At 34.3% G+C, this 25,081-nt stretch overlaps 1 protein-coding gene across 1 annotated transcript in view; it reads right to left on the bottom strand.

The window, feature by feature from the left end:
* ergic53 (lectin, mannose binding protein ergic53) overlaps positions 1 to 25,081 on the bottom strand; it is a 63,360-nt gene that overhangs the window by 21,472 nt on the left and 16,807 nt on the right. The window contains exons 4-7 of the mRNA XM_081735805.1: positions 24,640 to 24,812; positions 16,454 to 16,553; positions 12,288 to 12,411; positions 2,480 to 2,633 (exon numbers count right to left, since the gene is read on the bottom strand). Coding sequence (XP_081591931.1) covers positions 2,480 to 2,633; positions 12,288 to 12,411; positions 16,454 to 16,553; positions 24,640 to 24,812 — 551 coding nt within the window. The remainder of the gene's footprint in view (positions 1 to 2,479; positions 2,634 to 12,287; positions 12,412 to 16,453; positions 16,554 to 24,639; positions 24,813 to 25,081) is intronic.

The following is a 25,081-nucleotide window of genomic DNA, read 5'->3' as shown; positions in this document are numbered from 1 at the left end:
CTTTCATTTATATTTTCTTTCTTAAACATCAATTAGTATAAAATTTATTCTATTTCCAATAGATTAGCTAAAAGGATAGATGAACTAAAGAATTGAAAACTGTTTCATAAACACTTAGTTGAACATTAGTGCTTCATTTGTTTCGCAACTTTAGTAAAAGTTTTCTAGCAGTGCTATGATACTTACACCTAGATCAGTAAAAAAAAACACCACATTTAATCGTGGGTGAGACTAGACACGTATAACTGGAGTATATTTCCAGTGCTAAAACATTTGATGAATCATTTTCCTACCTCGTAATGGTTCCTCAAGAGGAACTTTAAAAGTAATTATTCGTGTTTCACATTACCTGCCACACAGGAATTTAAATTTAACAGAAAGCATCATTTTAGTCTCTTCCGGATGGATATTATAGTTGAATGAGTTTGATATAAAATAATCAAAGTAATCAGTTATATATATATATGTGAACCTAATTTTTCATTATCTTCATATTTATATATTAACACAATGAAACATTAGTTAGAGAATATTCAAATTTCTTTTACAAAAATTATGTGTACAGCAAAAGTTTCTTTAACACCGTTGATAATGAAGATCATCCGCTGAAGCTGTACGATTATTTATAAGATATCGATACTTACTAGTGCTGTTAACATTTTCGGTTTTTGGTGTTTCGAAACTCGAATTTCGTTTTTACGAAAATCGATTTTCGGTTTTTGGAATCGAACATTTTTTATAAATATCAAAATTTAATTTTGGTTTTGAAATAACAAAATGGTTTCAAAGGCCAACAACAACTGGCGATTTTGGTTCTCCCTCCATTACGAAAGTACTTTCACATAAATAAGGGTGCTCGAATTAGGACGAACGGTATTCTCTTTAAGATTGCCATTCTCCTAGTTTTCTGAACATTCCCTATATAATCAGTGTTCGAAACGAAAAATGGTAAACGCTACCGCTGATAGTCTATATATTTTGCACGTATGTTTTCAAGTGTACGTCCAATTAAGAACTTTACAAATACTGTACAATCTCACTATGAAAGGTGGCGGTATAAAAATTAAATGGAAAAAAGTGTCGGAGTATATTATATCGGTTTATACGACCCATTTCGAGTACTGCATAATTCACACAGCACCATTATAAATCTCTTCAGGGCTCCAGCACAGATATTTTTGGTACCCTCCACTAAGCGAGTTGGACACAGTATAGGAGAGTATTTGTACCTGCCCCCCAATCATAGTTATATTTTGAAGAACAACAGTTGAAACTTGATCTCCTTGTCAGAAGCCATAGCAACGAGATCCCTTACATCTATTTATATAATATGTGGTTCCCCGATTGGTTCTGCGATGCCTTGTTTCCTCGGTGCCCCTAGCTATCTCCTGAGAGCCACGAATGGGTAAGACCATTAAACAAAAAAAGGCAGCCTACTAGATCTTGAACAAAGTTGTATTACACATAAAATGTGTAATATTATCTACTGATAATTTATTATGACATATTGATGATCAGCTTCGCCGTCGTTTCGGTGACTCCTTTGTTATTCTGCATTCAAGTGCCCAGCCTAAGCTGGCTATCTGCAAGATATTGTGTATTGTACAATACGATGCGAACTGTGTTAGTTATTTAAATATTTAAATAATTTTTACTTTTTAAAACATTATTTGAATCTTAGCAATGGGGGAGGGAATCAAACCAGGTTTGCTAATATGAAACTTTATAATGAATAATACAGTAATTTTAGATATTCAGAATTATAAATTTCAAACAGTGATTCGAGGGGAGTTCTGGACCCCTTCGTCCGGGGGTCCTGGTGTGTTGCACTGCTTGCGCTGCCGATTATTGTGGCTCGGAACACACTTCTACCAGGTCTCTCGCGCACTGGAGATGAGCCTCATAGCCACATTTTACACAAGGAATGCATATTTCACGCATATATATGTAACTTCTTTGGTGTTGCAGAACACTGTTACCGTATGTCCACTTTGTAGAATAAATTGAATACGTTTAGACATGCGAGTGTACTATTTCTGTTTATGCAGATTATTCTATTTAAAAAATAAATAAATAAATAACGTTTGCACGATGAAGAAAACGAACCAAAAATCGAATTTTGGTTTTGAAAACAGAAATCGAAAATCAATTTTCTACAATTTCAAGTTTTTCAAAAATCGATTTCCGGTTTTCCGAAATATTGATTTGGACAGCGAAAATATTTAGTATATTAAATCTTCAATTATTATTAAATTATGCGTTATTGATCTCTTTAAACCTATATACATATTAAATGAGTGTATAATATATTTGATGTAGTGTTATCAATTATAAATTAACATTAATGAAAAATACACATTACTTCTGTGCTTAAATTAAAATCTGAATTCTTTAAGAATTCTTCGAAAAAGCAGGTTACGAAATTGATTGGTAAAAAAAAGTATTCTTAAAACCTGAATGATTAAAACCTTTTACTTACTCTTCTTTCTGTTGCTCAAGTTTTCGTTGATATTCCAGATACTCTTGTGAAAGCTTTTGTTGTTCCTCATCGGAAACTTTTGTTCCTATTTGTTGCGGTTTAACTTCAGGAGGGTAAAGACTATACGTAAGGAAGTGTAGAGCATCATGGTCATCTGTAAAGTATGCAATGCATTGTAAGAAAATAATAAAACTGAAACTACCAAAATTTTATCTAAAAATATATAGCTATTTCTAATACACAGCTGTTCCAGAACTACAGGGTCAGACAAAGTACTAGAAACAATGTAATTTTGAACTGATTACAGGAATAGGAAGGGGAAATCATACGTTAAGTAAGAGTAGTAGATAATAGAAGTCTACCTGGTGGGAAGTATGAGAATCATAACGGCTAATCTTGAATCGCGAAATTTTACCGACAAGTATGCTAGAGCAATGTTAAGGGTCTAGCAACCCAAATCTTCTGTTGCGGGTTCGAATTCCGCTCAGGCTATGTAAGTTATGTATTGTTCTTTTACCATTCATCGACATTTTTCACTGCTTCTTTTAGCCTAAAAGGCAGTGTGTTATGTTAACTAAAGAGTGTAAGAACGTACCAAGAATTTAAATGGGAAAGTGTTTCATGTTATATCGATTAATGCTAGAATCTGAAACGGAACAACCTAGTGCAGTTAGTTTGGGCTTAAGTTTATTCGTTAAGGAGATAAAATCTTTGTGTAATGAGGGACCCTCCCCACTGGGCTAGTGGCTAGCGTGTATGCCTTTGGTTCCCAGTGAGAGAGAATCGAACGTACTACAGTGGTTTACATCCTACTTTAAACTATACACCTTCGTCCTTGACACAAAATAAATAAAATAAATAAATAAATCAACAGAGAATTGTCAGTGAATATTCCTTTATATTCCATTCGGACTGTAATAAACTATTTTGAACCCAAGATTTTAAATATGGATCAATCAAAATTAGTAAGCGCTTTAATTTATTCTTTAGGGTCTTGCTCTAAAGAAGGTAAACGGTTTGCTTGCCCTAACAACAACAACAACAACAAAAATCCGATTGTTTGCTTTGAATGCTTAGTGAATGTGCAGACTACATTAACTATATTGTAAACCAGGTAAACCTATAGTGTGGACGATGGGCTATTATTACTTCACGAACAAAAGTATATCAAACAGACTTTCAAATAGATCAATTCAACAATATAAATCACATAATAAAATTTACAATGAAGAAAGAATTACTATCACAATATTGCGAGCGGTGAGAATATTCAATGAGAAAAAGCAAAAAGGCTACTACTCACCGCAAAAAATGTGTAGCAGAATTTTCTTCTACAGGCAACAGGTAGCGCTTTCGGAAGATGCTACTTCCTTCTTCGGCCTGTTAAAGACGCTACCTGTTGCATGTAGAAGAAAATTCTGCTACATATTTTTTGCGGTGAGCAATAGCCTTTTTGCTTTTTCTCAAAGAATTAGTACATTTATTCACTGATATTGTTGAATGTATACCAAATAACGTAATAAATAAAACGCTCATACCTCTTAACATTTATTACAGCCAGCTACCATACAAGGTTTCGAGGCACAACTCGTCTCTTCATCGGTGTGGCCGGTATAAAGTCTCGCTGAGTGTTAGGAACACTCCAAATAAGTGATGTTCAAGGGTAGTGTACATCGGTAATTTTCCTTCACGGAATTGGGAAATTGGAACAATCTTGTGAAAAAAATGAGTTCTATTACATTAATTTTCGAGATTAATCACAATGAAAATTTCACCATATAATTCGTCTAGCAGTGAGATTTTACCAATTACCCTGACGGCAGAGCGAGTTGAGCTTCGAAACCGTATATGGTAACAAGTTGTAATGAATCATATATAAGAGCTTTTCATGTATTTGAAAGGTAAGTACGATACTTAAATTTATCTTATTTACAAAAGACAATTTTTAAAAACTTCAGGGAAAATACGGCAGGTTTGCAATATGATTATCATACATCCGCACATTCCTACACAATCAAAATAAACAATCTGATTTTTTTTCTCGGGGCAAGGAAACTGTTAATCTTCTTTAGACCAACATTGCAAAAAATAAATTAGTTCTAATTAGTTAATTTAGAAGAATTGTTACGAAGAAACAGATTAACGAAATATAGAAAGAAAAGATGTTAAACCAAATTCCGAGGCAAAATCAGAAACATGAATAGATAGGCATTTCGCAACTTCCAGTCGCATTACTGACACTTAAAAAATTTCCGCGTAATTTTTATTGAAATTAAGCTTTAGTACAGGCAATTAAGGGCCTGCGTCAGTGCCATTCTGGTTACGTAATTCGACGTAACTAATACAAATTTAGAAATGAGATCTTTAAGTTTTCGTGCCACTAGTGTTGTAAATAGAAAAAAAAAAACGTTCGTATTTTTTCAGAAATGTACGTTTTTTTTAGAAAAAAACATTGCCTCTCGTTTTTTTCTAAATTTCGTTTTTTTTTTTTTTTTCCAAATAGTCATTTGTAATGCATCTTACGTCTATTTAAGTATGAAATATTTTTATGTAGGTGTAATCACCGTAAAATGCAACATAAATTAAACGCTAGATACTGATACCCTACAAATATTTTACAATTTATATGAATAGCATACCTACTAACAATTCGAGTTTCCGCAGTGTTTCATCAACTACGAAATAAAAGTAAAAATGAAATTTTGTTTTTTCGTGAAAGCATTCCTTCTATAAGTACGAAAATAATATCACGTACAATATAAAATGCAAATAACTTGTATAAAGGTAAAAACTAATAGGGGAAGGCGTTGTACCTGTGAACACTTTTAGAGTCTTCGAAATTTTGGTGCTAATATTCAGCACTTTTTCCCCAATTTTTGGTGTCATTTCTCTGCTATCAGATAGGATGATTTTTAAACGTGTTACATAATTACAATAGCTTTTATAAGATAAAATAAGAACAAATCCGTTTGGTTCACAGGTACATTATGGTCGTGTACCATTGAACAGACCCTCCTGTACCTTTCAACAGTGATAATTACAATGTTTCTGCGGCAATAATATAAAAAGAAGCCACAAATATTAATATTTATAAATTGCAATAAAAGGTTTAGCTATAAAAAGCTCCCCAGAATTAAAATTTTATTAATTAAATTAAAAATTGAAGAGAAGTTCTAACAAAAACTTGTAAACAATAAAGTTGAGTATATAACATTATGTTATATAATAAGCGAATATATAAACTACTTAAAATCACGATTAACAACTTTATATCCTAACCTAACCTATATAAAATATATAAATTGTTTTAACTACTTACATTGTGTAGCTTTAAACAGTATTATTTATCGTTTAAAGGTACAGGATGCATTAATGTTCATAGGTACAAGAGGGTCACTATTACGAAAAAAAGTTCTCCACTAGCTTAAATATTGAACAAAAGTTAAAACTAAAAATGCTACTGTATTAACCAATGATTCTACCTCAAATTTGGACAAATAATTATAACAAGTTGCGAAAACCGAAGAGCACAAAACTCAAAAGGTAACTATAAAAAAATATTCGTTGTGGGGGTGAAAAAATTAAAAGGAACATTACTCGACAAAACACTCAGCAAACAAAAGCCAAACGCATTTGTAGTGCTTTTTTTCATTTAATCTTTCAAATGAATTTTAATCACTGCACCTAGACAGCTCTGAATTCGAGAAAAGCACAGGTGTTCAAAGGTACATTGTTTCAAAGGTACAACACCTTCCCCTACTAATTTGCCTCATAGTATTTTTCTAAATATCATATATTGTAAAACTTTTTAAAATAATTTGTCGATTAGGTATATGATATGTAGAGCCGGCTCTACCATATGTGCAACACGTGCATTTGCATGGAGCATCAAGTTTGGATGAAGCAAAATCTGTTATAAGTGTATTATTTAAATTAAATATTTCTTGTTGGAAACAGACTTCATGATGATGGTAGTTAAATTTACTAAGCTGTCTAAGCTGACCACATTCATAAATCATGTTTAGGTTGCATTAGTTTAAGATCACATGGACAATGCTAAAGCAAATGTCAAATTAATCCTAGCACAAATTGCTTGATTGTTGTCAAATGCAAGAACTCAATTCTCGAATAGTAGCGAATATTTGTTCCATTTACTTAGGTATCACAGTTTTGATATGAAAACTAGTCTTGTTTTTGTCAGAATCAAGTTCCTTATCATAGAAGATATAAACAAGTTCTTTTAAAAAATGTTAACAGATGTAGAAGAAAAATTAAGAAATAAAGATAAAAGAGCTAGTTGCACTGGAATTGCAAACTGATACATTGAGATTGAAGCTCGATATTGAATTCTATAAAAAGGATTACCATCTTTCCTCTGTAGGTGTGTTTCCTTTATCTTTTACTAACATAACAAATTAATATTTAAAGAAAGAAAAAAAAACAGACACAACGGAACTGTATTTTTAGTAAGTATTTAAGCCTTTCTGAGTGCGACTGCACTTTACGCTCACCTTTGTTGTTCATGCTGGAGTAGCATACTAAAAATCATGACTTTTTAAGGTTTGTTCTTTCTGGAGAAAGGGGGAGGCCAAAAATTATGCCATTGCACGGGGCGACAAATTGCCTAGGGTCGGCCCAAATGATATGTATATACAAGACATGAATATAGGATGACACAATTTGAAGTAATGCAGGGTGTTTCAAAATTAATATTAAGGTTTGGAAACTTTGTAGTATCTATTACAATTAACTTACAATTATAAATATTATATCAAATGAAAGGGCAACTCAAACAGTTTTGTACGCACGCATGCACATGAATTGTTTCTTCTGTCTGCCGTTAGAAAGAGCAAGAAGCAAAGATGGAGACTAGAGAGCAGAAAGCTTTTTGTGTTATAATAAAGACTGAATCTGTAGTTACAGTGCAACCGTCTGTGTGAAGAATATTAAAGAGACGCTTGCAACTACGTCCTTATCGTTTGCAGTTGCTACAGGTCTAAAGCCTACAGACAACGGTTTACGTGCCAATTTCGCAAGTGAAATATTGCTGCATAACAATGAAGATTTTCTGAATCGTGTCGTCTTCAGTGATAAATCGACATTTCACCTAAGAGCTAATGTGAACACTCAATGTTTGCATCTGGCGGTCAGCAAATCCTCATGAGATGGTACAGTTGAAACGAGACTCCCCTAAATTGAATGTGTTTTGTGCCATATGGTGGAAAGTTTATGAGCCTTTCTCGCCTATCGACTAGATGTGTGCCGTGTGACGAATGAATCTCACATTGAACACTTGTAGCAAAGACTGTTTGAAATGCTCTTTTACTTGGTGCATTGCTTATAATCGTACGTAAAATGTAATAAGTACTACGAAGACTTAAAACCCCAAAATTCATTTTGAAACACCCTGCATTTCTCACCAACAGTATTGGATCTAAGATGTAAAAAGGAAAGAAAATTTTCCTTATAAAGTTATTGTTTAAACAACGATGTTATTATTAGTTGAGACTATAACTACAACAACAACACGGGTTAGTAGTCAAAAAAATGTAATCAAATGTACACTCGTAACCCTTTCGGACCCAGGTGACCAAAGTGGCACACACGAGTGTGTCACTTTTTTAATCCGCTCCTGTGTGGACACTAATTAAGATATCGGGATATTATTTTTGCCAAATATGGTTGGACCATAGTTTATCATATTGATTTCTTTTTCTTCTTGAGCTTCTCCGTGGTTAAGCGGTTAGCGTACGCGCCTTTGGCGCGGGAGACCCGGGCTTGATTTCCGGCGGGAGCTCATGTGGTTCGGATTCCACGTTAATCAGTAGGTCCACGTCTCATATAGCCTCGCTGCTGAACGGGACGATAAACTCAAAATCAACTCAACTTTTTCTTCTAGTGTCGAATTTCCTTTTCAAATTTCACCCGTCAAAAATTCGAGAATTTTCAAATTTCGAATTTACTTCTTTTTCCCCCTGTAGCTTCCTTCGTTGTAGAGAGACCTCCTTCAGACTTGCTAGGTAGATACCGCGGATGGACACCTAATTGTTGACATCAATTGGACGGGTCTGCGCGCAGTGTTACCAATTAGGGAAATTAAAATTTCTCTAAATTTGGGCAAACAATTCGAAATTTTTGTTTATAAATCCGTACCTATACGTCCGAGTGCAAGTCAACTCACGCCAATCGAACATTTATTCTTACTGAACAAATGCAGATACAGATCGTTACAATGGAGTAATTATGGGCGCACGAAAAATTCGTATTTAGGTTCTAACCCTTGATTTTTTCTAGTTTTTCCATACTTTCCTGTTTACTGTAATATATTTTTGGTAATTGGAACCTTTGTTCCTTAAATATCGCCATAATACTTGTAGAATATATTAGTGGCGTACCAATGTTTAATTTAAGATAGTTTACGTCTGACTGGTAGCAGTGCTGCCAGCTACAGAAAATTTTAATTCCAGATTTTAGAGGGAAATTTTGGGAAAATTATCTATTATTTCTCTCTTGTTGGCTACATCGGAATAAACGTACCAGTATCTGAAATTCTTGTCTTTACCCTACACAATGCACTATAAAAAGTTTCAATAGGATAATTAGGGGACATACAGTTGAGGTTTACAGTAGACTTTGTTCTCTAATTGGGAAGATAACTGTGATTTTTTAAAGTAGAATGAGATATTTTTTATTGACATGCTTACTTTATTAGATAGCGTTACTTGTAGGATATATAAGAGGGATACCAAAGCTTATTTTAAGATAGTTTGTGCGTGTTGACAGCAGTGTTGCCAGCTACAGAAAATTTTAATTCCAGATTTCAGGGGGAAATTTTGGACAAATTTTCTTTTTGTTTCTATTATTTCCCTCTTGTTGGCTATATTCGAACACACGTACCAGTGGCTAAAAGCCTCGTCCTTAGCATACACAGCACACCATAAAAAGTTTCACTAGAATAATTAGGGGAAGTACAGTTGAGGTTTATAATAAATCATGTTCTGGAAATGGTAAGAAAATGGTGAATTTCTAAGGTAGAATGAGATTTTTTTTTTAATTTCATGCTTACTTTGTTAGATATCGCCATGATACTTGTAGGATATATTCATGGTGTATCAAGGTTTATCATCAGATAGCTTTCGTCTGTCTGATGGCAGTGTTTCCAGCCAAAACAATTAATTCCCGATTTCAGGTGAAAAATTCGGAAAATTTCCCTTTTCCCCTCTATTATTACCCTCTTGCTGGCTACATTGAAACAAACGTACCACTACCTGAAAGCTTTCTCTTTGCCCTACAGAACGCACTATAAAAATTTTCAATAGGATAATTAGAGAAGCTGTAGCCCCGGCATATCTGTTGATTTTTGTTTCTGAGGCGTAAAAAGTGTCAAAATTTCATGTGTATTTTGACAGAGAATTTTTTTTCCCTCTTTGAATGGAAGCCAGCGACTTCAGGATTTCACTGTACCTTGTCAACACACCAAAGAATTCTTTTAGTTGACTTGAACCCATATGGCAGCAGTGGTTCTAGATACAGAAAATTTTGAAATTCGGTTAGGGAATTTTTTAAAATTTTCACCCCTACATTTCCCTCAATAATGTTTCACCCGCTGGCAACACTGCAATGCAACTTACACCAAAAAATAGCCACATCCATTTTCTAAAAAATAACGCCTTAACCGTATCAATCGTATAAGTGGTTTTTGAGCAATAAGTCATTAACTGAAAATGTAGGAAAACGCCAAAAATGACCTGGGTCCGCAAGGGATAATCATACAATTTTACTCTTATAGATACAAAGAAACAAACGATTTGTAAGTTACGAGAGCGTCGATTCAAGTTCTGTTGATTATTTCAATAATCTGCAACATAAATCAATAAATAATGGTTGCCAGAAAAAAAACAGACATTTGAAAAAAAAAACATGAAAAAGAACGATGTTTTTTATTGAAAAAAAACTTCACAAAAAAACTTTTTTTTACAACACTACGTGCCACGGTTATGTTGGCTAGGCTAATGGAGACGGTGATGATGAGAAATGAATGACATATTAGAATGAAGAAAGTGGGAGGAAACGGGAGATCCTAACGTTGTTTCCCGTTAGAGAAAACCCACGCACACGAGGTTTGTCCACCCCAAAGTTCACTTGGCGCGAGCTGGGATTGAACCAAGGATTCCACGCATAGAGGTGAACGCTCTACCACTGAGCCACAGCAGCCCCTCTAATACATATTTACACTTTATGAGAAAATTTGTACTATAATTGATTTGGCCTACTGGCTACAACTTTAATCTTATAACTCATAAGTGGTTAAGAAAAAAAAAAAGAAAGAAGCATAATCTTAACTTGGTATAAACTCAATCAATGCACAAAAAATATAATTCGAAAAATTTATTTACAAAAAATTAAATATAAAATATATATTTTTTAAATTTAATGTTCTACAGTTATTCCCTTCAGTCTAAAGAAGGCAGATTGTTAATGAAAATGAACTGGTGGAATGAGAGTGTAGAAGGAAATGGAGAACCCACGAAAACCAATGGATGATGTCCAGCGCAAACTCACATGTCCTGATATCGAACCAGGGACTCGCTGTACCAGAAAAGATTTATCAATAGTGTATATGAAGTCATTGTGACAGAACAAGTATGTTAAAATGAAATGAAATGGAAAATACAAGAAAACGAATGCTGCTCATTTTAGGTTTGGAACTAAGTATAACTTAAATAAAAATAAAATCTGACTAAAGCGATTATTGAAACCTAACATTTGAAAATTTGGCTTTATGGCTTTATCTAATGGGTTTTAAGTGGCATACATTCGGATTTTTTTTTTCTTTTGCGTAACATACTTCATACTATTTTAAAATTTACATTCAATATCACCGAATATAGAGCACACTGAATGGATTAACCATTTTAAACATTTTTGCGATACTTTGAATTGTACTGTTATAAGATTTCACCAGTAGTTTTATTAAGCTCTAAAATCCTTCATTTTAACTTCCACTATGGGAGAGAAAAGAATAAACCAAATGCAATGTAAAGAACAAAGAATATCTAAAACACATGTTTCATTTCTTTTCTGTTCGATTATTTCAAGTATAAGATTAGTTGTGTTAACGTTGGTGCTGTAGACTACTTCGAATCAGGTTTACGTTTTTTATGTACTTTACAGCTTCAATCAGTAAGGAATTCGAATCAGTTTTAATTTGAAATTAGTACTTAACACATTTTGTATATTATGCGTCTTCTGAGCTTGAATGGGAATAACTTTCACGAAAAATAAAGCTTTTGTTCAGATATGTCATAACAATTAAAACTTTAATATTTAAGCTTCACAGTTTGTTATAGAGGTTGTATAACCATACTTAAACATGTAAGCTATTTCTGAAATCTTTTATTGACTTCTTCAAAGATGTAAGATGAATCACATTAAGTATAAATATTCACTTGAGAATGACAATATATACTAGCAACGATAAATATTACTAAAATTTTAGGAAACTGATGAAAATATGGTATTTATGTTTATGTTTTTAATAAATTAATATTTTTATTTCTTCTTGTTTAACTTCTGTTAATGTATAGCACTCATGACCATACAAAATATTGATTCTTAACCGCTAGTGTGTTTTTTTCTTCTTTCTTACAGGTTTAATTGTCTTTATAAACATTATTCAGAAACGGGATCTTCAACAAAGTACACGAAATATCAGTAATTCTATTAAATATGAATAGCTGTAAGCTAAAGTTCTGGTGAGGCAAAGACGATTATTCAGAGAACGAGTTCAAAAAGCAATATTACACACCTGCAAGCCCGCCAGTTGCTGCTGATAATCCAAAGTAACCATTTCTGGGCAATACAACATTCTCGACTCTCAAACAAACTTCAAAATCTTGTTCATTATTCGTCATACCATTATGGAAGAGTACCTAGAACAGATCAAAACATTAGTAGTCCACTTACAAATATATCCTTTCAACACAATTGAGAACAAGAGCTTAGTCGTGGCTAAGTACTTGGTATACACGCCTTTGTGGGAGACCCTGACTCAATTTCCTAACGGGATCTTATGTGATTTCGATCCTACATTAAGCTGTAAGTTCAGTCTCATATAGTATTGCTACTGAAAGGACGCTAAACTCAACAGTTGAGAACATGAAAAAAAAAATCCTTATATTGTAATCATTATCAATCTCCTGCAGAAGACATCAACGGAAAAAATAATTTAAACATGCAACATAATGTTAGTATGCAAGTACACAATAATTTATTCTCATATATCAAGGAATCTTGTTAAAATTGTATGAACTTTAGCAATCAATATGTAACAATAACTTAGTCATTCTGCTTTAAACCCATTTGTTCATTGACTCAGGTACGAAAGCTCCTATTGTGTGTCAAGCCAATACAATCAGAGTTATTTCACCCACCTACCTTCAAATCTCACATTTATACTATCTTCCAACCTTCTTGATCTAAGTAAAAAACTGTCCAACTAGAACTCGGTAACCCCACACATGCTTTTCCTGATAGCAATGAGACTTGCCCCGACCATCCCCATCTAGCCATTTGTTCGCCTACACTTGCATAAAATATTCCTCAAAACACTTCAGATTTCTGCAAGGTAGCAACTAACTTTCACATCCATACAATAAACGAGCAGAATTAAACTTTCGTACACGTTCTGCTTTACTTTCTTTCATATCAACTGCGATAATGAAAAGATTTTACACAAATAGTAACCTTCATTTCTACCATTTATCCCTGTTTAAACAGTAACATTTTTTTTTATTTATTTTCTTTTACTTTTGAACTATTTATATTTTTCTGCTGGTTCTCTCATTTTCTTGAATATGTTTCTATATAAGAACTACGTGCATACTGCTGTAAGTTTGTTTGATTGGTTGTTTTTTTGCTACACATGTAAGTTCCGAATTTTGATATAATACTAAAAATGTATGTTGTATCCATTTTTTTAAAATTTGCATTTATTTAGAGTACGAGTTATAAGAAATAAATAATCACCTTTGTTTGAAAGGAAATCGATATCTAAAACTGTTAAGGAGCTCTCTCATGGTGGCTATATGGTTCGGACCCTACGTTAAGCTGTAGATTTACATTTCATATAGCCTCGCTGTTGGAAGAGCGCTAAAATTCCAACCAACTGAAACTGTCAATTATTACTTTGCACAAGTTTTTCCTTTTAAAAAAAATTAAATAAAACTTGACTTATCAAAAATAATAGTAATAACAAAGAAAAGTTCTTTACATACTACAATAGTTCAAGGATTGAGCGAAGAAGAGCGTAAAGGCGAGAACAAAGAAATTAGATTGATGACCCATTAATTACCATACCATACTGACCCATTAGGAGGCAACTACTTCGAACCCTAAATTTTGAAAGGATTATAAAATGTTAATCAGCTATGTTGTTCGTAGATACCTAGTACACATTCCATTTGAGAACTAACTTAAATATGCAGTTGCAAAAACATTTTATTCACTTCTGTCTATATGCTTCCCTTCCAGCTACCTCCTCAATCAAATAACAAACCTATCTGACATTTATTTCTTTTGTTTTTCCTACCCTGCTACTAGAATTACAAATTTCAAGCTTGATTTTTTGTATTGTTAAGTTCCTCATCAAGGGTCTACCATACAGCTTAACATCTGATCTGAATCATGAGCTCCCACCAGAAATCAAACCCGGTCTCCCATATTGAAGGCGCACCTATTTCGCCATGAGGGAGCTTAATTTTGGGCTTAACTAAAATACATGAATGAATGGAGGTCACTACCAGACAGATGAATATTCAAGGTTAATATATATAATTCTAATCTGTTAAACAAACATCTGCATGTCACGGTAGCTCAAGTTTATCGACCAAAAGTTGTTTGGAAATAATTTTAAATTTCTCATATGATTTTCACGAAACTTCTACAGAAAATTGTATCGTATGGATTTGAGAGGGACAAGCTCCTCGTATATTCGTACTTTTACCATCGTTTCATGAAATATTTCATCTTATTGATTTGTATTTATCATCATCATCTTGAGTCTAAAGGGAATAAATCATTAAATGAATTCAAGATATTCCTACGCCACTTTTTTTCTCCAAGTTAGTACATAAAGAAAGGAGTTATAAACTCAAGCTTTTCCCGTAAGATTTTGAACGTGAGTAGTGGAAACAAAATGACCTCTTGAGGGTGCGCTACGTAACTGGCGATTGCAGACCTGTATACTAAACATTTATCTCGTACCGCATAACACATGCACTGCTGTTAGATAAAATGGAAAAGAAAGTGAAGTACTGAAAACATCACATTACACAATATAAAATGTCATATACATTTGCGAACAAGCATATTTTATCAGTAATACGACAGATACCGTTAATTCAAAATATCTAAGAACATGATCACATGCTGTACACTACCACCTCCTCAATGGGAGGTTTTTAAAAAATGCATAAATAAGCGATGGTTCCTCATATTTTCTGTGCAATTATACTTTGTTTTCGATTTACAGCGCAGTAAAAAAAAGCACACGTATACATTAAGCTTACGAGATGCACATCAAAAATACAAGTTTTTTTTTTTTTTTTTTTTGGTGTGTGTGTGTGTATGTATGTATGTATGTGTGTGTCATTTCAGGAAAGCAACTGCGGCATTGGAGACCATCTTTCGTCTTTAAGCAGTGCAGGTTTTGTTTACTAGGTGGCAGCAGTTGAGTCACAGTGGCTGAACGAGTAAGATGTGTTTCTGATACTGCCAGGGGGCATGGAATTTTTGGTTAAAAGCAACAATTGGGAAATTTCTCATCGCAGCTCGATGTTGTGCAGCTGATAATCATTGTCAATTGGAGGGCGTGTGTAGTGACAATGTTCTTAGAGAAAACACAGTTAGGAAGTGGATGCATGAGTTCAAAGCAGGACGAACAAGGTGAAAAATGAGCAGAAGTCTGGACGTCCAGAAACAGCATCAAACTGACGCTAACATTGCCAGTCCTTAAAATTTTCATCATGGAAGAAAGCCTGTCACCATGCAGGAGACTTGTGATATACTGGAGCTAACAATGGGAACAGTAGAATGAATAATTACAAATAAACTGGGCCAAAGAAAAGTTTCTTCTTGTTTGGATTCCCGAATGCTTAATGACGATCAAACAGAGGCAAGGATTCGAACAAGTATTGCAAATTTAACACGTTTCAGAAGACAGGGACGCAATTTCATGGAAAGTGTTCTGACAATGGATGAATCACAGATTCTATTATTCAACCAGAAACAAAGAAACAGTACGTGCAGTGCAAACACACAGATTCACCACCTCCCAAAAAATTTCGTCAGATGGCATCCAATGACAAGTTTCTGTACGCTATCTTCTGTACTTCCCAGGAAGCGATATTGTCCCACCTTGTTTCGACCAGGCGAGTACTTTCGTATACTTTTAGATACAGAATTTTTGCCAAGATTGTCTGAGAAACGATCACAAATGGGAAATGGCAATTTTATCCTCTATATGGACAATGCATCGCCATACTGTGCTAATGTTGTGACTTCATTCTTGGCTGACCACGGTATTGACCTTCTACCACACCCATTCTACTCACCAGATTTAGCTCCGAGTGACTTCTGCTTGTTCCCAAACCTCAAGGATTCTCTTCGTGGACGCCATTTTGCCAGTAGATCATCTTTGGGAAGTGCTATTTTCCAATATTTGAAACATACCCCTAAAGATGACTATGCCACATGCTACACAAAATGGACGGAACGACGGCAACTGCGTATCATTAAAGAGGGAGAGTTTGTTAAGAAACAGACACAGGTTAGTTCTTTGTACTTCTTTGTTCTTGGAAATTACAACGAAACGGCACGTACTTTTGGTGCGCGCCTCGTATACATTAGTGCGGAAACCCAAGTTCAACTAGAATATAATTGCGAAGTAGAAGCAACGTCATTAGAAGTACTTACCGTGAGTGTGTTCTTGTAGTATTCAATTTTTGCACGTGTTGGGAAAGGTTTATTTCTAAAGTCTCTTAGACAACCAGCCAACAGCTGCGAAATACCATCACTATAATAAATAAAAACACATTATTCTTACAAACTCATTCAATTTTCTTCATATGATTAAATTTAATCTTACACTGAATATGAGAACCCTGACCAAAAAGCAATGATGGTTTTAAAAAATATTGGGAATGGAATAGAAAATGAATTTAATACAGTACAAACAAACAAGTCCTGATGAGCGCTGTTTAAGCAAAATGACACTCGTCACATCCTTTAAAACATCACGCTTATTTTGTGCCAAGAAGGTCGAATTCAGTTGGAAAACAAAAGAAACAATTCCTACAGTGAATACAGGTAACATTGGTATTATTTTTCATCCTTAATCAGTGTTAACAAAAATTCGTTTACTTCAACGAGAATATTAGTTTTCAACGAATCAACTATTATAATTTTTTTTATAAAACCATGGCAGTTATCACAAAAGGGTTATTCTATATAGCATTAAACTGTCCAACTTGAACGATAACTTTATTTATATTGAATACATTTTAGACACTGCAATGACTTAGCGAATTCTGGAGAATGGGGGAGAACCTATTTCCTTATTTACAGGTGCCTAAATACAACTGTTTGTTCGCACTCAAGTCCATAACGATGACTTTCCATTGAATTCGGATAGCATACAAACTGTGTCGTATTATTCAACATATTTTAAAGAAAGAAAGAAAAAAAAATCTGCGAATTAACTAGAAACATTTATTAAGCAAGTCATTTACATAATCCTCGTCTTTTCTCATTCCTTTCATTCTTCTTTAATAATAAAAATCGTGCTGTCGGTAGCATGCATTTAAAGTTGAATCTGAATCACTTATTACGAGCCAAGTACCCCCTCCCCCGGAAATTGAACATATAACCACGCGCAAAGAAACCAAGCGAATCACTCTGTCACGGCGAAGTACCCAAACGAAATTAGTTTCCGTCAGATGCAGGTTTTCCAATAAGATTTGTTTTGTTGGGTTCCACTTTAAAATAGCTATTTATGTTTCACGTACCTTGTTGCAGTAAATCACAAACAACAGGTAAGGCGTGAGTTCAGTTTATGGTGAGCAATCCAAACTAAGAAACGAGTTGAAGGTATACAAGAAGTTATAAAACTTGTAGGTCGAAATATCATAATTTGTAAAGTGAAATACAACACTGAAGCACATGTACACCAGTTTTCTTCAACTGTTTCAAAAAGAACTTGGATGTGCAGGTTCAAATATAAGTGCCATGTAATTTATATAAATAAATTATGTTTATGAAACAGGAAAAATCATTGATGTAGTTGTTACAGAGATAATGATCACTAAGTAATTAGAGGTGGAGATATAATTAAGTAGAAGAACGTGTATTCATTTTCAAATCAGGTTTTTTTATTATTATTATTATTATTATTATTATTATTATATAATTCTGGATATAGAAAAAGATGTGGCTAATCTAACGGACCAATGAGAGGAAAGAATTAATACTGAATCGACACATTTGAGGGATGAGTCACTGAAAAACGCAAGTGACGTAGTAGTAGTTACGGTCAAAACAAATAGTGTTTCTACTTGTGACATTGGAAACGCAAGTAAAGAACAGAAAGTTATTCTCCAATGTCTGATCAAGTGAATCATAATATACATAATTTTCTAATTGCCAGTTTCAAGTCAATGCACAGTGGTCCAGCCACCCTTCAAACCTGGCCAAAACCTCAAAATTCTAAATTATCACAAATATGAAAGACCTTACACATTTAATAAGGAAAGATGTAAGGTTTGCAGAAATAGATAGGTTTTCCTGCATCTCCTAAGGGTTGGGCCTACAGCTAGTATCAGTATGAAAGATTAAAGTCGGTGGAAGAAGACCATGTATATACCCCGGTAGCAGACTCAAAGTTCATGATCTGAAAATAAAATGTTTCGTTGTTAGGCGTCAACAATGATTGTGCAGAACATTGTTATACATTCATCGTTCACGACACATACATAGAACTGTAATATACTTTCATATACCAGTCAATATGTGGATATATAAAATTAGATCGAAAACTAAAATTGGTATACATGACATTGAATTTCATGTAGAGTTTGAGTCCAGCCGAGTCCAGTTTTACTGTGTACTGGATGTGATACTAGAGGATGTTATCTGTTAGAGAAAAAGACCGATTGTTGCCCGTTTTTACCCAATCTGGTTTGAAAGGCATATTTGTATGTGAGTAGGGTAATATTTTTGCGAGTAGTATTTAGGCTAATAACTGTTTTTCCTTGTCATTCTCGAAATGTCAAACAAAACAACACGAAGGTGGTTTCTACAAGTTCTGCGGAATGTAGAAGGAAACAAAGACATCAAAAGACAACATCGGATTGGTTTCCTTGACAAAAAAACGTCCACCGAATTGGCTAGTACAATGTATTGTACTAATCAATTCGCACTAGTCAATTTGGTGGAAGTTTCTTTGTCAAGAAAACCAATCCGATGTTGCCTTTTAATGTCTTTGTTTCCTTCTACATTCCGCAGAACTTGTAGAAACCACCTTCGTGTTGTTTTGTTTGACATTTCGAGAATGACAAGGAAAAACAGTTATTAGCCTAAATACTACTCGCAAAAATATTACCCTACTCACATACAAATATGCCTTTCAAACCAGATTGGGTAAAAACGGGCAACAATCGGTCTTTTTCTCTAACAGATAACATCCTCTAGTATCACATCCAGTACACAGTAAAACTGGACTCGGCTGGACTCAAACTCTACATGAAATTCAATGTAATGTATACCAATTTTAGTTTTCGATCTAATTTTATATATCCACATATTGACTGGTATATGAAAGTATATTACAGTTCTATGTATGTGTCGTGAACGATGAATGTATAACAATGTTCTGCACAATCATTGTTGACGCCTAACAACGAAACATTTTATTTTCAGATCATGAACTTTAAGTCTGCTACCGGGGTATATACATGGTCTTCTTCCACCGACTTTAATCTTTCATACTGATACTAGCTGTAGGCCCAACCCTTAGGAGATGCACGAAAACCTACCTATTTGTGCAAGCCTTATATCTTTCCTTATTAAATGTGTAAGGTCTTTCATATTTGGATAATTTAGAATTCTGAGGTTCTGGCCAGGTTTGAAGGGTGTCTGGACCAATGTGCAATGGGTGGAAATCATTAATTATTCAAAAAGTAACTATTCGAGGAACTGTACTTAAAATGTATTTCTTGGTAATCACACGGAGAAGTTCAATGCTAATAATGTGACTGCATCCAAAATAACGAATAAAATTATTCAAGCATCGTATGGATTAATTAAATATGAGGAGGAAGAATGGATTTCGGAAATTTTAAAATATAGTGCTCCTGTCAATGTTTGCCACAGTAATACCTATGTGGGTTTTCTGGAGCAACTCTCTGGTATTGGATTGGATGACAGCAATGACACGAGTTTGGTATACACGGCTAATTCGCAGAATGATAAAGTTCAGATACTGCAAGCAGACGACTGAACTACATCAATCTGGCAAACCTAGGACTATAATTAACAATCTCATTTCTGTTCGTATAAATCCACCGGCAATACCGTAAACTATATTAGTGCAAGAAGGGTAATTTGAATCGCAGTTTCCCTAACTTTAGGAACAACAGGTTATGGCATATTAACCACGATCAATGTCTTTGAGAGATATCTTGAGTTATACCAATGCATACTAAACCGGTAACGAACCTATTCTAATTATGAACCCATTATGTGACAAAATAGTTCGACGCACACTTGTTACTTCATATTAGTTTTGATAATTCAAATTGGTATCGAACAACAAAAATTTAGTTTAATCCATTGAATGCGTTTTATATAATATTGATTTCCTTCCCTCATTATGGTTCTTGTTAATTTCTTTAGATATTTATCAGAATATCTTAATATACCTAATCTAATATCAATTTTACCTTTTCTTTGCTATTGAATGTTTATACAATATCTTATTATTATAGAATATTTCGCGTTAATTTTCGTATATGGAGATTTTTTTTTTTTTTTTTTTTAAATTTCGGCGCCCCAATACTTACTTTAATTTTGCCAAAAATATAAATTACTTTTTCTTTTTAACCATCATCTTATCCATACAGCTCCACACCTATTGCGCAGAATCGATTAATTCTGTTCCTGTGTTCCTAGTTCATGAGTAAAATATACGATGTATTAATCTCGTTGTGCTCTTATGTTTAAGCAGTTATTCACATTATAAAACTTAATGGCATACTCTGCTTTACATATATATTCAGTTAAAACAAATATAAACAAACATAAAAATAATTGATAAGTGAAATAAATACGATATAAATAATTAAAAATAGGAAATAATGAAAAATTGTATAACTAATGAAAGTAACTATATGGGTCCCTGAACTGTTCATTCCAGGGAGACGCGTGGCAGTGGGAACGTATAACGATGGAGTGGGGCGACTACGAGAATCGTGTTGCAACCATAGTGCTACACAAGGTAAGCACAGGGCTCATAGTGGTCTGGTCTCTTGTAAATAGTTGAAAAGTGACCAAAAAGTGACCAAAAGCACACGAAAAAGTGATCAGAAAATGACCAAAATCTCATCATGCTCCTTTTTTTCTTTGTCAGTTTGTCCATCACCTCTCTCTTTGTTTGTTGTTTTGTTTCATCTTTTCTTCTTTACTTCTTTTGAGCTTCCTCCTTTCTTAGGTTTTCTAAGTATGCTTTGTAGTTACTGTAAGCAGACTTAGTAGATGTAAGAAGCTTCTGGGTAAGTAGAACCAGTTCTGGTCTATTTCCGAATTTCTTCATCCCAGACATTATATTTAACTTAGCACTGAGAGTTCTCAAAGCCATGAAATATTCAAATTCATCTCCTACTCTTAAGAACATACAAGAAGCATAACACAAGACGAACATGAACGACACAAACACACACACACACAACGTTGAGCGGAGCGTTAACTATTACGAGAGAAAACTAAAAGACTATTATGATAGAAGAAAGAATGAACACTGAAGGGTTCTCAACCCCATCCTGAGAGCTTACGCATCCACCAACCATCCACTGTGCTTTAGAAAGAATAAAAGCTGAAATGGGAATAAAGCTGACTGTTTCACATGTGGCAGCAAATACTGAAGCTTTTAGAAGAGTAATGAGTAAAAAGTTTCTGCCTTTTCCCATTTATTTTTATATTTTTCTTAGAAAACTGTCAATGCAAAACATAAATCACTCGTAAAAGTCACTTTACCTCCCAAAAAAGTAACTTTTAGTGACCAACTTGAAAAAAAAAAGTAACTTTTAGTTGACAAAGTGACTCGCTATGAGCCCTGTAAGCATGCCACCTTCACAGATCTTTGCAACCTGAAAGCCCTGCATATCAATGAATGATTTGTCTACTGCACCACCCGGTGTTACAATAAAACGGGAAGTCTCCATAACTGGCAGCGTAATGACAGACCGTGCACAGTGAGGACACCACAGCCACTTAAAGCCGTAGCTGCAAGGATTCGGTGAAATCCCGTCAGGACTCAATCAGTGATCTTCCGAGAGATGCCAATTTCGATACCAACCATGTCACGAGTACTCAATTAGAACCTGGGACTCAGAACCTATAAATAATGCACACTACACGTCACTTCCTGACTGATGCTTACGCCACCGATGAGAAGCTGTTCTCAGTTGAGCAGTCTTTTAATGTTCAAAATGATCGTGTGTACACATCACCAGTGCAAGCTGCTCAATGTGCAACACAGGTCACGGTTAACACAGAAGTGGTTACGGGCCAACGTCACAGATTTCATCTCCATATCAGACTGGCCCTCCAGCAGTTCGGATCTGAACCCGCTCGATTACAAACTGAGGTCCCTGCTTCAATCAATGGCTTGTAAGAAGAGATACCCAAATGTGGACTCTTGAACCACGCCCTCGTCAAGGCAGCCCGCCATTTCCCCATCGACTTGTTCCCAATTCCAGTCACGAGTGGCTTGCCAGACTCCGGGCCTACATCCAAGCTCAAGGTGAACACTTTCAAAACTGATTGATGCTCTTAATGCTCCACACTTCCAAATCTCTGACAGTATTTATAGAATAACTAGGTAATACTTATTAAGCAACATTATTATGTAATAGAAATAATCAAGTAGAAGAATTATGTTAATTACTAAAGAACCGATATATTTGTTATTACGTTTTATGAATAAATAATTCTATCTATATAGGCTATTGTTCTAATGCTTAAGAAATCCTTTTTCTCGACATCTTATTGAGATTTCATACTCAATATTTAATGCTTAAAATGTGACGGAATTCAAAACAAATTTCATCTCTTAAATATTGAACTTATCATTCCTCTTTTATCTTAAGATGCCTTTCCACATTTTCAGTTGAATCACAACCCATTGATGTGCAATTTGGACAGCGATTAATATCTACATTAGCACTCATAAACTTTTCTTTGAAATTACTTTATTCTTGTTTCGAGAGACTATATTTCAACGAGTGTGTACGTTTCGATACAAAATATGTGAAGCTTCAAAATCCTTTTTCACATCCAGGATACGTGAGACGAAACCTAGTTTCACGTGGAATTTGATGCACATGGGCTATTTACCTCTCCCACAAGAGTTAGTCATTTAGTATTTCGCAGAAAGGAATGGAATTTCTATCAGTTATCACTTACATGGTACTACAGGGTTTCTACTGATCGGGAGAAATCTATTTCCCTGACCTTTGGCAGGAAATTCTCTTGACTTCCATGACAGGTATCAGATGACGTTGACATATAAATAAGGAATAAGTAGCTGTGAATGTTCATGCGTGAGAACATTTATTCTACAGAGATAAATAGTAATCAATTGCTCATACGTACATTCCACTTACCTACCATAAAAATTTGAACAACGACCCATACTGTGATCATTAATGCTTGACTAAGCTGAACTTGGTGTACAATTAATGCTAGAAAAATTATTTTATAAATTTTTCCTGATTTCCAGTCTTTTTCCCTGATCTTCCCTGCCCTGCATAATTTTTCCTAACTTCCCTGACCAGTAGAAACCCTGTACTACAAAAAACTATGAAATTCGAACCAGAACTCAAACCTATCCGGCATTCCCTGCAGTCGATTTTTCTTATATAAAATACTTGATTCATGGGAAATTATATTTATATTAATACGCATGATTGAAAATAATAAAGAAACATCAGAACTGTTCGTTAAAAAAACTGCAACAGGGTGCAAACTAATGCAATATTAACATGAAATTACGATTATTTACGCGATATAAAACTTTCTCGACTTACCGACAGAAAGGCCAGGATTCGCAGAATTATGATGTACTTGGCGCGAATAGTACAATCAAGTACAAACTGTACTTTTAAGCAGGAAAGAAAATTAATTTTAGAAATATTTCAAGTTTCTTTCAAATACCTTCTGTCGAAAAATCTGGTGGATGAGGTGGCCTAATCTGTTTGGGGAATTAGTTTTAAATTTTAAAAACAAACTTAAGACCTAAAAATCAATAATCAAGCCTACAATCTGCTTTTAAACAGCTCTTGGTGGCCAAGAACTAGCGACGTGTCACGTGGTCTCGGGTTCGATTTCTTGTGATTGTACTTACTTCAGATTTCACTTTACGGAGTACGTCCCTTCTCATATAATCTTGCTCTACACTGGAAATGAATGTTAAATTTCCATCAATCAATCAATTTAATCTTACAATTTAAATGGAGACAACTTTATCAATTTTTCGTAGGATGAAAGCTTAAGAAAGAACTCGAATTTTTTTTCTCTTTACTTACCAGGCAGCACTGATTCCAGTTAGTGACTAGTTATTGTTAGAAAAATGCAAAGAAAGTCAGATTGCGAGTACTACTTACAACCATATCTTTTAAATGAGAATCGTAACAGACCCGCTGCTTACATCAACATACATGCTAATTCCAGAAATATGTAACAAGTATTGTCCCAATGAAAGTCTTAAATCCCTTCAAAGCGTGTGGAAAAAAAAAAAAAAAAAAAAAAAAAAAAGTTAGATCGTCCAAAATCTTGATCGTGACATGTTCATTTGGGGTTTACTTCTTAGAACTTTGTGTAGTACTTACTTTTGATGATCGAACTCCTTAGTGCCATCATTTACAACAGCCATAATGTATGGGTTATTATGCTTATTATCATTGTCAAATGAATCGAAAAACACTCCAAGACCAACCCACTTATCCGAGCTTCCAAACACTGGACCATTGTAGCTACCTTTGGTATCAGTGTACCAGAATGCCTACAACAATCAGAAAACAAGATCATTATACACCGCATTCTACATAAATTATGAGTTTTTGCTCAATATTAAAACCAATACAATCCATAATACTATAATCCATAATATGGAATTTAATTTGGGAAACACTCAAAGTAATCGTATAAACAGGTTACGGAATTCACTATTCCTGATTATTACTGTACTTAACTACATTATCTGAATTATTTATTTAAGGATCTTGACAAATATCCCCACCACATTGATTGAGTTTTCATGAATAGTGCTAC

The sequence above is a fragment of the Thermobia domestica genome, chromosome 13, assembly GCF_964235325.1.
Source record: "Thermobia domestica chromosome 13, izTheDome1.hap1.1, whole genome shotgun sequence".
In the NCBI taxonomy this organism is placed as follows: domain Eukaryota; kingdom Metazoa; phylum Arthropoda; class Insecta; order Zygentoma; family Lepismatidae; genus Thermobia; species Thermobia domestica.
The sequence above is the reverse complement of the archived record's forward strand: the minus strand, read 5'-3'. Positions and strand labels throughout refer to the sequence as shown.